Consider the following 15594-nt stretch of genomic DNA (forward strand, 5'->3'; position numbering starts at 1 on the left):
TTAAAATCATTACAAAAACCATCATTTTATTTTCATGCATCTAAGATAAAACACAGAGTATTTGTATAAAGAGGTAGATTAAAAAAAAAAAAAGAAAACAGATTCTCCATTCTTTGTCACTTTTATTCAGTAGTTTGTTTGTTTTTTTCCTTATTTTCTTTTTTTTGTTTTTGGTGCCAGACATGGCAAGGAGTGATTACAGTCAACTGTTTATTAAAACATTTGTTGCAACACAGACCCCCTTTACCACTGACCCCAAAAGGACCCATTTTATGTGCTTTATTTTGTTTATTTTTTTTCCATACACCACCACCGAGGCGAGGTGGAGGGGGACGAGGGGGAAGGGGGAGTCCAGGAGGCCAGAAGGAGGAGGAATGCTACAAGCCACAGCAAGAATGAGCTGTATTTAATAAAAAAAGGGGGCCACGAATGATACAGTAATGAGGTTACACAATTAAATCCCATAGCATGATTGAAGGCTTTCCCTGTGTCTGACGTCATCACAATGGAAGGCATAAAAAGTGGAGTAAACCGATGTTGAGACAGTCCAGTCTAGTCCATTAGGCAAGATGGTGCAAGTAGTCATTTAAATTAAAAAGTGCCCTACCCTCACCTAAATGGCTAGCAGGCATGGAGACAACAGAGCCACAGAGCCTTCTCCATGGAGCTATAAAAGTGTGTTGTCATATGGCACATTTTAAACACTGGAAAGGGGTGCCATAATGGACCTCTCACTTGCTTTCCTTACAGGTACAAATGCTAGATTCAACTATTTCAACTATGCAGGAAGTGACTCTTCAGTTAGGAATGCCAACCCTAATTCATCTTGTCTTGAAATATATACAAGTTGTTTGTGGTGGCTACAGCGATGATGTTCTCCTTGGGGTGCCAGGCCGTGTGCAGGATCTTCTTGTTGAAGTCCAAGCTGTCGACGCTGATCTCGTCCTTCTTCCTCTTGCCGCTGGCGCAGACCTTGCGCGGCTTCAGCACCGTGCGCGGCTTGTTGTTCTCCCGCGACGCCTCCAGCGTCACGTCCCGCTTGCTGCCCCGGTCAAACATCCTGAAGAAGTTGTTGTAGGATCCTGTCATGACAATGCTGCACAGGGGGAAGAAGGAAGAGGTCAGGTGGGGATGGTTTCTCCTTTCAGAAAGGTGGAAGAGCGGCTTGGATCACACCTGTTCAGCTAAAGGGAAGCAGCTACTGCCTTGTTTTATTGGCCTTCCCTGGCCCTCTGAGCTATTGTGTTATCCAAGCACCTTGAATGTCATCATGGGAGAGCCCCACCAAACCCCAAACACATCAGATTTTCAGCCCTGTGATTCACAAGTTGTGTGGATTTAGGTACTGAGCAGCACATTCAGTTTGTGAAAACCCCTCACAGCTCCTGATTCTGCATCAGCTGCTCAGTAAGAAAAATACACTTGCAAGTTTCCCTGTCCTCCCTTTGCCTCAAAAATACTTGAACACACAGATGCCAAATTAGAAAAAAAACCCAAAAGCACCATGTTTGGCTACTGACAGGGACCCAGTGAGCTGCTTTAAATGCAGCAAATCAGCAGTTACTGACATAATTAGCACAGAAGCAAGAGCTGTCCTAAGTGGTGCTATGGGCAGGTCACTACCATGGCAAATCCCTGTAAAAAGGAACATTCCTGGAAGGTTTTCCAGGGTTCCTCTAGAGGTGTGGTGCAGGTTCTTACAGAGTTAATAATGCAGATGGCAAAGCCCACTGAAGCACTACAACATTGTCCAAAAGCAGGTTTTTGCAGCCCACTGCCCATTTTAAGAGTAACTTGGAAAGATCTGAAGCCATAGGGTGAGAACTGCACTTGCCTGTCTGATCCATTCCAACAGCATTCAAACTTGTCAAAAATGCAATCGTTCTCATACAGGGAGCAGAGTTTACTTCTGAGGTATTCATGCACCTGCAAGAGAGGGATCAGAGAAACTGAGTGAGCTTCAGACTCACACACCTGTAAAACAGGTAAAACAGCCTGCCCTACTGTTCCAAAGCAAGGAGCTGACACTGCTCACAAGAGCTTTTTCTTTTATAAAGAAAACTGCAATTTTCAGAGGCAGCTAAAAGCATTTCATGAAAAGGAAATGTTTCACCTCCTGTTTTCTTCAGGAAATAACAGAACTTAAAGATAAAGACTTGTCATGGGTCTCACAGCTGGAGATCACCTCTCCACCTCCCAAATTCCCCCTGGGTAACAGGGAGGCTTTTCAGCCCCAAACAGGGGTTTGGGCTCTGCCACCACCCTACAAATCCCAAGATCTTCCAGCAGGAATGTGGAATCCCCAAACCTCAGGGATGCTCTGGCTGAACCTACACTGTAAAAACTGTAACTGCCACATCAAGACCATCAGTGAGACTCAGCCTCTGTCCAGGTTTTTTAATTTCCAACCCACATGATTTCCACCCAGTACCTGGTATGTTTCCACAGGTCTATTTTCCATATTTAAATCCCAGATCTTCACTGACAGATAATCTCTAGTCATCATATATCGACCACTATGGCTAAATTTGACATCAGATATGGAAGAGATGATTTCAGAGAAAAATGATCTGTTGCTAGGATCTTCTGGTTCTTCAAACACTGCAGGAAAAGGAAACAGGCATTTCAGGAGGAAAGTTTGTGTGTCTGACACAAGATACACCTGAATAACTTTAACATTGTCTCAGAAATCTTTCTACCCTGTGTTACTCTGTGTTCCATAAAATAACTTCCAAGGAGAAACAATTGTAATACAGTTGCCATACTCTGTTATTGCTGTAGCAAGCCAAGGTCAGCTTCTTAATGAATGATTTATTTGCTAATATGGGAAGTCTTGATTCACACATGCAGGATTTCCAGCATCAAGCACAGACCAAATGGCCTTTAACCACCTGAAATGCAAAAAGCCATTCCTGGTGTCTGAACAGAAGCTGCTACTCATTTTATTCCCTGTTTTTACTCCAGAAAAACATACATGTAATTTTAAGAGTTATTTAGGCTTTAGGCTTCATGAATCCTACACAAACCCACAGAGACAAGTCAGGGTTTGATATAATCCAACAGCAGATGTGCTCTGAGACAGGGAGGGAGGCAAGAGCAGCACTCACACTTTGAGTGTCTGTCACACAGGGCTGAGGCTCTCATGTCACACAGGCGGATGGTGCCTTTGCTGCTGCTGTAGACAAAGGTGCTGCAGCTGTTGGGGTGGAACTCTGCAGCTGTGATCACCTCTGTCAGCTCCTCCATGTTGGCAGGCTTGATATCTACAATGTCTGCAGCAGCTTGGTAAGGAACTGCCTCCAGTGAAATGGGTTTTTCCCAAGGTGTTTCTCAGTTTTAGGCACAACCCAAATCAAAGCCCAACTTCTCTACAAAGCAAGGTGCTAACATCACATTCTGTACCAGTTTCAAGATAATTCTTATAGCTGCAAAAACCTGCTTCAGTTTTGCTCCACTCCAGCAGTAATTAATTCTATGCCACAAATTATCTCCCAAGTTTTTCATATAGAAGTTTATTTTGCTTAAATTCTAATTATACTGCTACATTATAAAATGCTATTTTGTATTGGGAACTTGACACAGGTGGGGTTGCTCCATCCCTGGAAGTGGCTTGGAGCAAGCTGGGATGGTGGAAGGTGTCCTGCCCACCTGGAATGAGCTTTAATGTCCCTCCCAAACCAAACCATTCCTTCTCCACAAGTAAAAACCCTTACAACTACTAGGAGGAAATAGCCATGATTAATGAGATTAATTCTCTGTATATGTACTACACACTCCTCATGAAAGGAAACAAAATCCAGCAGTTTTCCTGTTCCCACCCCACAGAACAATGGGAAAAGGATACTGAAACTTCTGTCTGTGATTTCTAGGTGCCACAGGTTGATCCTCAGGTCATCTGCAGACAGGTAGGTTTCATAGTCACTATTGATGGAGATGGAATTGATGTGATATGTGTGGGCATTGGCAAATATCCTTCTTGGGCTGGCTTCCACCATGAGGTCCATAGGCCTGAACACTGGCACCTGCAACAGAGAGCAGGAGTGAGACCCAAAGCCAGCACAGACACCAGCAGGCAGAGCTGCATCAAAGACCTCAGAAGGCAGGAAAGCCAGGAAAGATGAAGTTAAAGGTGTGATGGAGCAGCTCCCAGAGCCATGGGCTGGAACTGGCTGACTGGGGCTCGCTCACTCACCCGTAGTGTTGTCACTGTAGTAGGATCCCTATACCGTCCATCCTCCTCCTTTAAGTTATAACCCTCAGGTCTTTTGTCCCTTTCACTGATTTTCCATAACTTTATTGTTTTATCTGCAAGGAAACAGCCACAGTTTAAAATGAGACCTGTGGAGAGACACCAGTCATCCCTGCTGATGCCTTCACACAAGACAAGGCCGCCCACGTGCACCAAGAAAAGACAAAAATGCTGCTTGGGGAAAACAAGACAAGATCAAAAGCATTAAAAAAACCTCCTCCACAGTTTGTTCTTTTTATAAGAGTTAGAGCAAGTTTGTTAGGACAGGAATTGCTATGAATGATGAATTAAGGGACTCATACACATGAAGGTCTCTGGGTTATAAAGCAATTAAACCCCAAATAAACCACCCTGTGCTGGGGACATCACACCCTCAGATTCCTGCAGTTAAACCCTGCTTGATTCCAAACTTTTGGAGAGGATTAGACCAAATCCTAATAGCAAACCTACATAAAAACATCTTCTGGTGCAAAATAAACTTACCATTTGTAGACAATAAAAACTGAGCAGCATTTTTCTGGGGTAACCACCTAATTTTGTTGATCTTCTCTTCAATTTCTAAACTTTTCAAGTAGTCAAACTCTGGTTCATGGCTTTGAAAGGTACTGTAAACATTGTATTCTCCTCTACTGTGAGACTGGGTTTTGTTCTGCAAAGAGAATTAAATGATCAAGACATGTATACAATGTACACTGGGGTAAAACCTGCCTGATTTTCATGAGCCTGTCAACCAAGTGACATGAGCATTATCTCTGCTGCAAGAAATTCATTCAAGTTTCTACTATTTTGGCTAAAAAAAAAATCAGAGAACAGACAGTTTATGCAGCAGCTTAAGTTTCCAGAAACTCTCCTCAGAATGTGAATAACATCTACAACAACTCTTCACATTTATGCTGAGCAGCTGAACAAACTAGTACTTTGCCTAAGTATTTTATTTTTAAAAAACAAAAACCCACAATTTCTTTAATTTTTCCACCTTAGCTGTTTAAAGGGAAGATTCCTTCCCCTGCAGCACAGACACACAAATGGTAAATCTACTCTGTGAGTACATTCAGCTTTCCAGGCACACTATGGAAATCCCACATGGCACCTATAAATTTGTACCAGAAGCTCCACTATTCTGGTTTCTAATCCCCAAGTCCTCTGAGAGCCTTTGAACTGCTTAAGCAGCTTTTTCTCCCTCATTCTAGAAGGGCAAAAAGCTCATCACCTCTGCTGAGCACAGCTCTGGCATTAGAGTAAGCCTGCAGTCCCCTGTCCAGGTGGAAATGTCTGCAAAACTGAAAAAATGCACAATTCCTCTTCCCAAGAGCTGTGGCTTAGGCAACAAAATATTGCACTGCATGGATTGAGCTTTGAATTTCATCCACTGGTTGCAGAAAAGATCCATGTTTACCTGAAGTGGTTTCAAGGTGGATTTTGTGATTTATTCCTGTCCCACCCACTGCAGGATTGCACCATCAGATGCCTTTGCTGTGATAGTTCCTGGCTGGGACTTTGCTCCTTCCTGCTCCAGTGTCTCATGTCCATGGGCTCATTTCATCCTCAGCACCTCACCAAAACATCTGATCCAACCCTTGCTGGCCCACATTTGTCACATTCCTTGCATGATTTTCTTGTGCTTCATGCCCTGAGAGCTGGCAGGAATTCTTAGACTTTAAAATCAGCTCAGGGCAGGGAGGGATAAAGGGGCAAAATGTTTAGAAATCACAGAATTCTGTATCACACCTGTCCCTTACACTGCTTTTCCCACCCTGGGGAATGGAAGGGACTTTGTTCTAAGGCTCAGTCAGAACTAACAAGTGAAGCTGGCTCAGGAACAGGCTGGAAAGGAAATTTATTGTGCTGTAGGAAATCCAGGAAACTTTCCTTCAATTCCAGACTTGCCATAACAACTGAGGTTTAAATATTCTATGTGTGTATTCTAGTAAAACTTCACAGGACCAGAAAAACACACAAACCCAGTAATATGGAAAATCCATCCTTGGGATAAAAATCTAAATTTAAACTCTCAAAGTGCTCAAAGGGAAAAAAAAAAATCCCAAACAAGGAGAGGTGTTGGCCCAAGTGCACGATATTAAATTTTAATTTAGGTAATTGCTTTGTGCCCACAGAGATTCCTGCTCAGTTTCTGGGAGATGCAGTATCCAGTGAGTATCCAGTGAGTATTTACTGAGTATCCAGTGAGTATTCACTTCCTGCCTGGCACTGAGCTGATGTCACTGGCTGCCACATTCCAGCCCAGAGGAGGCAGCACCCTGGCAGGGGGTGAAGTCACACAGGTTTGCTCAGCTCCTCACACAGCCCCTGCTCCAGTGTTTTCTCTTCCTGCAGGCAAAGCTCTCCAGGGCAGTGTGGTACAAGGGGGCACAGAATTCCAAACAAAGCACTTCTATTTATACATTTTTTAATTTTTTATTTTATACATTTTCACATATAAAACCTGGGAAGTTGGTTGTTGGAACAATCAACTATCAGTGCATCTGGGAATTAAGTCCTTAAACACAAATCATTCCCTAAACACAGAGAAGCCAAAAAATGCCAAAAAAAATTCTGTGGAATTTTTTCTGAGAACCCAGGTGGTTCTTCCTGCCCCTAGACCCCAGCTCCTACAGAGTGACCCTGGATTATGCTCCAAAAACCAAGGACATTTAAACACAGCTCACCTGACAGCAGGCAAGGAACTGCTGCAACTTTAAGCTACACAAGAGGATCCTTAAAAGCATCAAGCTACAACTCAAGAATCCAAAGTAATAAAGGAATAATAAGAAAATAAAAAGCCACAAGTTAGCAGAAGAGCTGGTGCCAGGCAGCCCCACTAGATGTCCCCACTGACCGAGGGGAGCTGCTGGCACAGGGACAGGGCCCTGCCACAGCCCAGCCCTGCTCTGGGAACAGCAATTCTGCAGCTTTGGGACTTCCCAAATGGAAACTGAAGGAAGATTAAATGAAAACTAGCAGTGACATCTCCCTGAAATCCATTCTAACCACAGCCTCAGTGAAAAACATCTGCAGCTCAGCTGCTCACTGCCATGGGGGTAGAGCCTAAAGACCAAAAAACAAAGATAAAAGGAGAGAAGGTATCTCTGCTGTGAGGATTCTGTGGTTTTACCTGACTGATACTAGAGTGAAAAGGACATCTGAGGTCACAGCCACACACTTGCTTAAGGGCAACTTTTAATATCCCAGCTCCAGTGAAATCTGAAATCATCCTCACAAGAGTCATTGTCAAAGAACCAACTGCAGCTCCTCAAGGCTCTTTGGGGTCCTACCCCCTTTTGGTTTTCACTTCCAACATTGTTTAGACCACAGCCAAAGAACGTTTAAAACAATTTCTATCAGTGTCACAAAGTTCTCATTAAATTTCAGTACTGTAATCACTTATCACGCAGGCATGCACTTTGTGTAAAGGGTTTATAACAACATGCTCCTTGTCTTTAAAAAGGAATAGAAAAAACATGAAATACAGTGTAATTAGACAGCACTCACCTCCTGCTCCTGTTGAAAAATGACAACTCTGCCTCCCTTGTCTCCTGTTGCTAACAACTCTCCAGAATGGTTAAACTCTACTGTAGAAATTATATCCGCTGCAGAACAGAAACAAACCCACTGATTAATCATTCCTTTAAATACCAAATGGCCAAGAAAGCCAGGATTAAAAATAAAAACAAACCTTTAAAAAATCATACTTTAGTGAAAGGACAGCTATAAAGTGCAAGTAGAAGTTTCTTCCAAAAAATAACAGTAATTTTTTAAGCTGTACATTTGAGAAACATTTACAGATCACCATGGCAGAGCTACAAGCTCAGTGTTGTGCATTACTCTGTTCTTAAAGGATTAATATCATCTTAGAAATGATTTTTCTACTCAAAGCACCTCTCTTTTACCCATTTGATAATTTAAAGGCAAAAGGTATCAGGGGAGAAAAGTTCAGTCATCACTGTCTAAGGAATGCAAGGAATAAACAGCTGCAGAAAATCAGAAAAAAAACCTCAGTCTCCAAAAAACCTGAGTATCTCTTCTGGATGAAGAAAGTTTACATTATCACAAGTGTTTTTATAGGGAGTGCTAAAATTAACTAGTGAATATACAAGAACAAGTAATCCCTACTACCTACTATCAAACTGAGCTGTTTCTACATCACAAAGGACAAATCACAACTTAAACTCAAGCCTGCACATTTCCAAAGGTACAAATGGATTGGAATGGTCCTTGAATCAGAATCCAAACTATTTTTGAAACACCAAACTGCAACACAGTTCTATAAATCTGATTTTCTGCAGGAGAAACTCCTTTAGAGTTTTACATCCACAAGTCTCGAGGCTGTTTCACTTCCAGGCAGTCAGCTGGAGATAAACAGTATTTTCTATGGGATGGTTTTTTATTCCTCCATTGCATCCACAACATTTTAGAGCTAAAAATGATCAATACCTGCTTGAGTGAGAGCCAAACAGAGTTTTGTATTCTACAGCACAAAGCAGAAATCCCCCCAGCAACCTCCCTGGCACTGCTCAGAGTGGCTGGGATGGCTCCAAACAGAGCTAAGGACAGAAACACAGCTCAGCCTGGGCCTCACTGAACCAGGATCCAGATCACACACAGAAACCCTTTAACTCCATCATCAGTTCATCATTTTCCCCCCAGAAGGCAGCAGTTACTTCAGCCAATCATTCTTCTCTGTGTGACCAAGTGATTTATCTCACACCTGTAAGGCATAAGATGCAAACACTGAGCTGCAGATAAGGAATTTCATGGTGCCTGTGCAGGTGAACAGGGCACAGAGATAACAAATAATTCATCAATGGGCAGAAAGAGGGAGGTGCAAACCAAACAGTCCAATTTTGACTGTTCCACACAATGCAATAGGAAAAGACCTTAAAAAGTTATCAGTTAACTGGAGAAAAACACACTGACATCTCTCAGCAGTGAGAAGTACACAGAATATTTAAGTCTGTGTTTTTCACAGTAGTAACACTACAAGTTCTGACAGTCTTGCAGCTGATAACAGAGTAAATGATCAGCAGATCCAATGTGTCCATGTGGAAAGAGAAGAGCAAAGAAAAAACTGCCTTAGAAGTCTCATATATCCATCTAAGAGCAGATGGATAAATTAATCAAAGTCTTATTTGGTGTAAGTCACTGGAAAGTTTAGACCAGGTAACAACAGCAGCCAGAAAAACCTTTAATTAAGGATAAAAATATCTATTTTCCTATATATTGTACTTACTAATAATGCCAATCTCAAAGACAAGCACTTTTCTGTAGATCCCAGACATTCTTGCTTTTTGCATTTACTTTAGTTTTCAGGAGAATCCAAGCTCTCCAAGCTGATAAATCTGTTTTATCACAGACTCAGGTGCACAAACAAAGTCTCATCCCCCATCCCACACCTCCAAGGAGAGCAGCAGGCTCAGGCAGGGCTGACAAGGCACTGAAATCTCCTGTGCCTGACTGACATCCTGCAGATCATTCCAAGTTCTTGGATCAGTTCTAATTTAAAACCAAATACATTCCTCAGCAGCCATCACAATGGAAACCTATTAATTAGTTTTAAAACTCAAGATACATCAATAAACCCAATGTGCCTTCCACAGTGTGATCTTGGACTGTGCCCTCTCCAAGGGCAAAAAAATGTGATAAAATGTGACAGATAAATGTGATTTCTGCTTAAGTAATCCCAAACCAAGATACAGATCTCACAAAGAAATCTGTGCTAGAGAGCAAACAAGCAGCTGTACATGCAAGCCCAGGAACACCCTGTTTGGAATTCCACATCCCCACACCTCAGACATCAGGGCACTGCTGATCTAAAGGTGCTGGAGAAATGACAGTGGGAGCTTTTCATTCCCCCAGTGCCTGCATTCACCTGGGGACTCTCACCTTGTTAACACCTCATTGCCAAAACCATGTACCCACCCCATCCTTCCTTTTCCAGGGCTAATTGTAAGTCCCTGATGCTTTCAGCCCTTTAGCAGCACAGCAGAGCCCCCCAGCCTTGCTGGAGCCTCAAACACAGAGCTGCTCCTGCTGGGAATTTAACCCTTCCTAGTGCCAGGAGCACCTGGAGGGATGTTTGAGGGAGAGGCAGATGTGCAGGATGCATTTCAGTGCCCCCTCACCTGACACCCAACCCCCCCAGGCCATGAGCTGCTGTCACACCGTGCCCTGGAGGTCAGAGCTGTCCTCTGCTCCCCCAGCCTCTCAGCACATCTCTGACACCAAGTGCAGATGGCACTGCCAGTGCTGAGGGCTTCACACACTCCAGGGCAGCATCAATCACAAGAGATGAAGAGATGATTGTGACAAAGACACAAATCAAGGGACACCTGCACCCCTGCAGGGCACCTGCAATACCAGAACCAGGTTTTCTCATTCTTGCAGAACTTGGGACCAAGAATTCAGAGGTTATTACATCATTGACAAGTATTTCTCTGCACAGATCTATACATTTAGTTCCATCCAATATCCCTTCACAGACACTTATTGTTGTAGAAACACTTCTGAGACAGCTAAATGCTTTTAAATAATGAGTTTTAGTGATCTGAAAGCAAAGGGGTGGTGGGGTGGGAATCACCTACACCTGAAATCCATTCATGAATGAAAATGTTTTCTCAAAGGTGGAGCAAAACATTATGGAAACACAGAGCTGCTGCACAGCTGTATCCCCACCACAGAGAGAGAAAACTCTATAACCAAACCAAGGCACTGATCACAAAAATCTCAAACTGAAGAGAATTTCTGGTGCCTGACCCATCAGCACATGGAGACAGGGCAGAGTCTGATTCCCCAGAGCCTCCCTACAGCTCTCCCAGATCCAGCACCTACAACCTGGCCAAGCTTTCCTTCCCTTCTGCACATCATCATCTTTTTCACAAGCTGCTTTAAATTTATTTAGCTTCAATGAGATATCCTCACTTTTCAAGTGCTCCAACAAAAATCAAAATCTGGAGACTTGACAGGATTCAAGCAGGACTAAATTCTTCCATGGTAGACATGGAGATAGGAATCTGAGGAGCCAAAAAAAAAAAATCAAAACAAGGTGTTTGGCTTTAACAGGAAAAGGATAAAACTCATCTCAAAGCTTCAGGTAAGGCTCTGAGGCCACTGGGTCAGTGTACAGGAAAGAGAAGCAGTTCAAATCACAAAAGAATAAAGGAATCCAAGAGATCTCAAATACTTTTTCCCTGTTAAAAACAGTGTTTGGAACAAGAAAAACTCAGTGACAAATACTTAAAAACACTTTCACCCTTTGGGGGCCTTCCACATGTTGCACTGAATGCAGAGCATGTGCACTGTCATAGTTTTCTGAAATTTTAAAAAAGGATTGTGATGAAGTTTCACCACTGTTCAAATGTCTATAGAAAAAAAGGAATAAACCAGCAAAAGCAAACTGTAATCCAATGACTTCATTCCAGAAGGCCCATCACAAACCTGAAAAGCAATTCTGTATTAAATTTGCTTCCAATAATAGAATAAAGGGGATTTTATTAGTAGAGAAGAGGCTATCTATTTTAATGTTCCATGAACTTTATATAAACTCTGCTCAGAAAACATGCTTGGTAGGCAAAACATGTCACCTACTCTGCAGCAGTGAGTCAATCATGGCAGAACAAAGAGAGTCTTTATTTCACCAGACCCAAAAGGTTTCTGTGCAAATTTTTGGAATCACGTTGATCTGCTGCCTGAGCAGAGAGCAAGTAAATCAGAGTGTTTACACAAGTGGAGCAATCTCCTGATGTTTCCAAGGACTGAGCAAAAAATTGTAGCATTTAAAAAGCATTTTAAAATTATTTAGAAAGTATTGTTTAAATATCTTCCCAGTGATTCAAAACACCATTTCTGGAATTTTCCAAAGGAGTAACTCAAAAAAATATCCTATCCATAAAGCAAAGAAGATTATTTACAGGTTGGCAATTCTGTCCTGGGGAGTGAAAAGTGAATTCACTGCCCTGATGTGGAGATCACTTCCTCAGTTTATCAGCCTGGAAAAGTTATTTTCATCAGACTAAACATCAATCAATCATTTCAAGGAGATTTCAGGAACTGTCTCAAAAGAAAAACATTCAAAAACCAACTTTTAGGATTACTACTAAAATCCACAGAAGCTCAAACAGCCTCAAACTGAGGAAGCAGAGGAGGAATGGATAAACATCATGAGAAATAAGGACAGTGAAATGTTTGAATTTGATGCACAATTGCTGAACAGACTGAGCCATTCCTCCTGGAGACAGCAAGGCCCAGGAGAAGCTGCAGATGTTGAGTGTCTGGAAATCACTTGTGGGTTGTTGGATCCTTTCCAATCCAGGGTCAGGCAAAACCTCCCTGCTTCAAACTCTGCACAGGTGCAACTTCCAGAAACTCCAGCTAAAGTCACAGCTAATAACAAATTTGTGGCTTTTGATTGGAATTTCTTGTTTCCAGTAATGGTTTTGTTTTGCAGTTATGTACTTCATCATTGGGAAAAAATAAAAATAAAAATAAAAAACAAACAATGAAAGACAATGGAGAAAAAAAACAAAAGCTCTTCCAAGGCTTCAAATATTTAAAGCAGCTCCACAATGCACTGAGTCATCCCACCAACACCCCACTGTTTGTGATTTGGATTTACTATTGATGCAGAGTCCTGAGTATTGTGTATTTATCTCTTGAGGTAGACAGTGAGGTGTTAGTCCCAAACTGAACAGGAAGGCTTTTTAAACAGGATTAGAGCAGGGTGACCACACATCTGTGTGCACAGAGCTCCCAACACAGGGCACCAAACTTCACACCCCAGGAAAAGAGTGAGAGCAAAATGCCATAAAAGAAAAGACCCTCTGCATTCCAGCCTCATCCCTAATTTATGGCTGAGGAGAGGGGGAAGGGAGCACAAGGATTGTATGCTCTAAAGTTACCATGACCAGTTTTACTATTGACTGCATTTCCCTCTCCTTCATTCACTTGCAGGAGTGATTCCTGCATTCATTCCAGCTCCCTGAAGTGACTAGGCAACAAACCCAAAGGCAGCTGGGAGAAGGCATTCCTCCTGTTCAATTTACTGCTCCAGACTTGTTCCAGAAGCCCTTTAAATAGATCCCTTCTCTACTAAAGAGGGCATTAAAAATATATTAATTCCTTAAAATATGGGGACAGGAAGAAATGCAGGTAGGAATAGAGAAGCCAGAGAGGGGTTATTGCCCTTGTGGCAAAAATCCTCCCTCTGTGCCAGATTCAGCTGGTTCCTTGCTCTCTCCCAAGCAGCAGCTCAGGAATTGAGCAGCACACAAAGCTGCCCTCCTTCCCAGGGAGGGGGTTTGTCTGGTGGCCAGCTCCTGCTCGTGCTGCTGGGGCAGACAGACACACAGACAGACACACAGACAGAGAGCTCAGCACAGGCACCAGCCTGGTTTGCAACCCTGGGAGCTCTGCACAGAGCAGGATTTACAGAGTGTGTGTTCCCCAGCCTGCACCTTCACTCCAAGTGAGTGAACCCACTTCAACAGCCCTGGGAGGCTGAAAATTAAAAACACAACCATGAGGAAATTGTGATTTTCCTGCTGCTGCTGAAAGTAATCAGAGTTTGGGGAAGATGCACTTCAGGCCTGAGACTCTGAGTCCTATTTATAACCCTACCCATGTGAGGCCTACACAAGATACCAGCGGCCAAACAGGGAATACACAGAATTTCACAGCAAAAATTACTCACCTAAGTAAAATAATCAAATATCAACCTTGTCAAGCAGGCCTAAAGCACCATAACTTCACTCTAATTTCCTGGACTCCTCTATATTCCCATTTCTTCTCTATTATTCACCCTTTCTTCTCCCTTTCCTTCTGCAACTTTGCCAGTCTTTGAGAAAAGACACACTAGGGAAGTTCTAATTCAACAATGAATTCACCTTTGGATTAGAAAGCCAGAATGATTTACCCATTATTATTACTACTACACATTTAATTTTTAACTTTTTATTTAGCTCCCTAAAATAAAAGTTTGATGCTGTTTGATTAAGCTTTTCCTGTTATTTCTGAAGTCACATGAGCACACCCCAAGCCTGCCCTGCTCACTGTGGGCTCAGGTGAGCAGGGCTCTACTCCTGCATGGCAAAGCTCAGAGTGCCACATCCCTCTTTGTGCTGTCAAACCCATGTAGCAGCAATGACAGCAAGAACACTCTGTTATCACCAGCCTTCAGAAGCAGGAGCTGGAATGAAGTCTTTTTTATTTTTTTTTTAATGGGAAGAGGAACTGGAAGCAAGGGAAAGAACCAGTACTCCCAAGACTCCAGAGGATTTGTGTGCATGAGGATGGCTCAGAACTTCCAGCTGCATTTGTAACACTTAGATATTCTAGAGATAATGCAACTTAATGCTCAAGTCCAAAACTATGTTAGTTTGGTGGTTTCTTAAATTCATGCAAATAACTTTTGTTAAGCCTCATGGCTTCCTAGAAAACAAAAAGCAAACTTCCATCCCCTCCCACAGCAGCAGCAGCACCAGCCCTAATCTTGCTGCCATTAGTTTTATGTAAGGCCTCTAAAGCTCCTAAATAGCTTTACTGGGCTCAGAGCAGAACAACTCCAAATCCACCTGCCCCTTGCACCAGAAGCTGCTGCTCCCTGCAAAGCCAGAGGGAGAGGATGGCACTGGAGCTGCAGACAACAGGATTACCACAGAAATGACTCAAAAGCTCCTGCAAGTTAGGAGTTCTCTAGGAACTAATACTAGCTCCCACAGAATCCTACAAGGATAGGAACAAATACAGATGAAGTGTTTCACAAGATATCAGAATCACCATCTGCTAATCTCTCATCTGGAACAGCTGCTTCTCATACATCAGAAATCTTTATGTGATCTCAAGTTAACTGTGGCATCAAAGTAACATCCTCATTTAAACAGAATTCATAGAAAGCACAATCCATGGTCAACATTACAATCCAGATTGGAAAGGGAGCAGTACACAGTGTTTTAATTCTTGTGTCTGGCAAACAACTCCTGTGCCTCACTTGGGCAACTGCTTCAACATTCAGGGCAAGTTTCCACCACCAAATTTACCATTGTTCTTCCCCACAGTCCATTGTGGAACCAAGGCAAGAGACCAACAAGGAATTGTGCACACCCAGCAAACCTCAGGAGGAGCAGAAATCACTGCAGGGAACATCTACAATCATCTTCAACAGACACTGCCACCACCTCACACTTCTGTGAGCAATGGCAACACGTGTCATTTCTGTTCAACCATTTGTATTTTGCTCAACTAACAGAGGTCACTGAGCTGAAGGCATCAGATGAGCAAATTTGCTGTGGGGGAAAGCAAGAACCACAGTCAGGAGCAGCCACATCTGCAGCCAGCACAGCTGGATTTGCAAAGGC

General features: G+C 42.8%; 1 protein-coding gene across 2 annotated transcripts in view; it reads right to left on the reverse strand.

The window, feature by feature from the left end:
• PPP2R2A (protein phosphatase 2 regulatory subunit Balpha) overlaps positions 1-15594 on the reverse strand; it is a 33802-nt gene continuing 18208 nt past the window's right edge. For both annotated transcript variants that reach the window (XM_056508744.1, XM_056508743.1), the window contains exons 3-10: positions 7739-7836; positions 4733-4898; positions 4193-4305; positions 3845-4022; positions 3108-3272; positions 2432-2601; positions 1835-1926; positions 1-1096 (exon numbers count right to left, since the gene is read on the reverse strand). In XM_056508744.1, coding sequence (XP_056364719.1) covers positions 817-1096; positions 1835-1926; positions 2432-2601; positions 3108-3272; positions 3845-4022; positions 4193-4305; positions 4733-4898; positions 7739-7836 — 1262 coding nt within the window. In that variant the 3' untranslated portion in view covers positions 1-816. The remainder of the gene's footprint in view (positions 1097-1834; positions 1927-2431; positions 2602-3107; positions 3273-3844; positions 4023-4192; positions 4306-4732; positions 4899-7738; positions 7837-15594) is intronic.

The sequence above is a fragment of the Oenanthe melanoleuca genome, chromosome 22 (genome assembly GCF_029582105.1).
Source record: "Oenanthe melanoleuca isolate GR-GAL-2019-014 chromosome 22, OMel1.0, whole genome shotgun sequence".
Lineage (NCBI taxonomy): Eukaryota > Metazoa > Chordata > Aves > Passeriformes > Muscicapidae > Oenanthe > Oenanthe melanoleuca.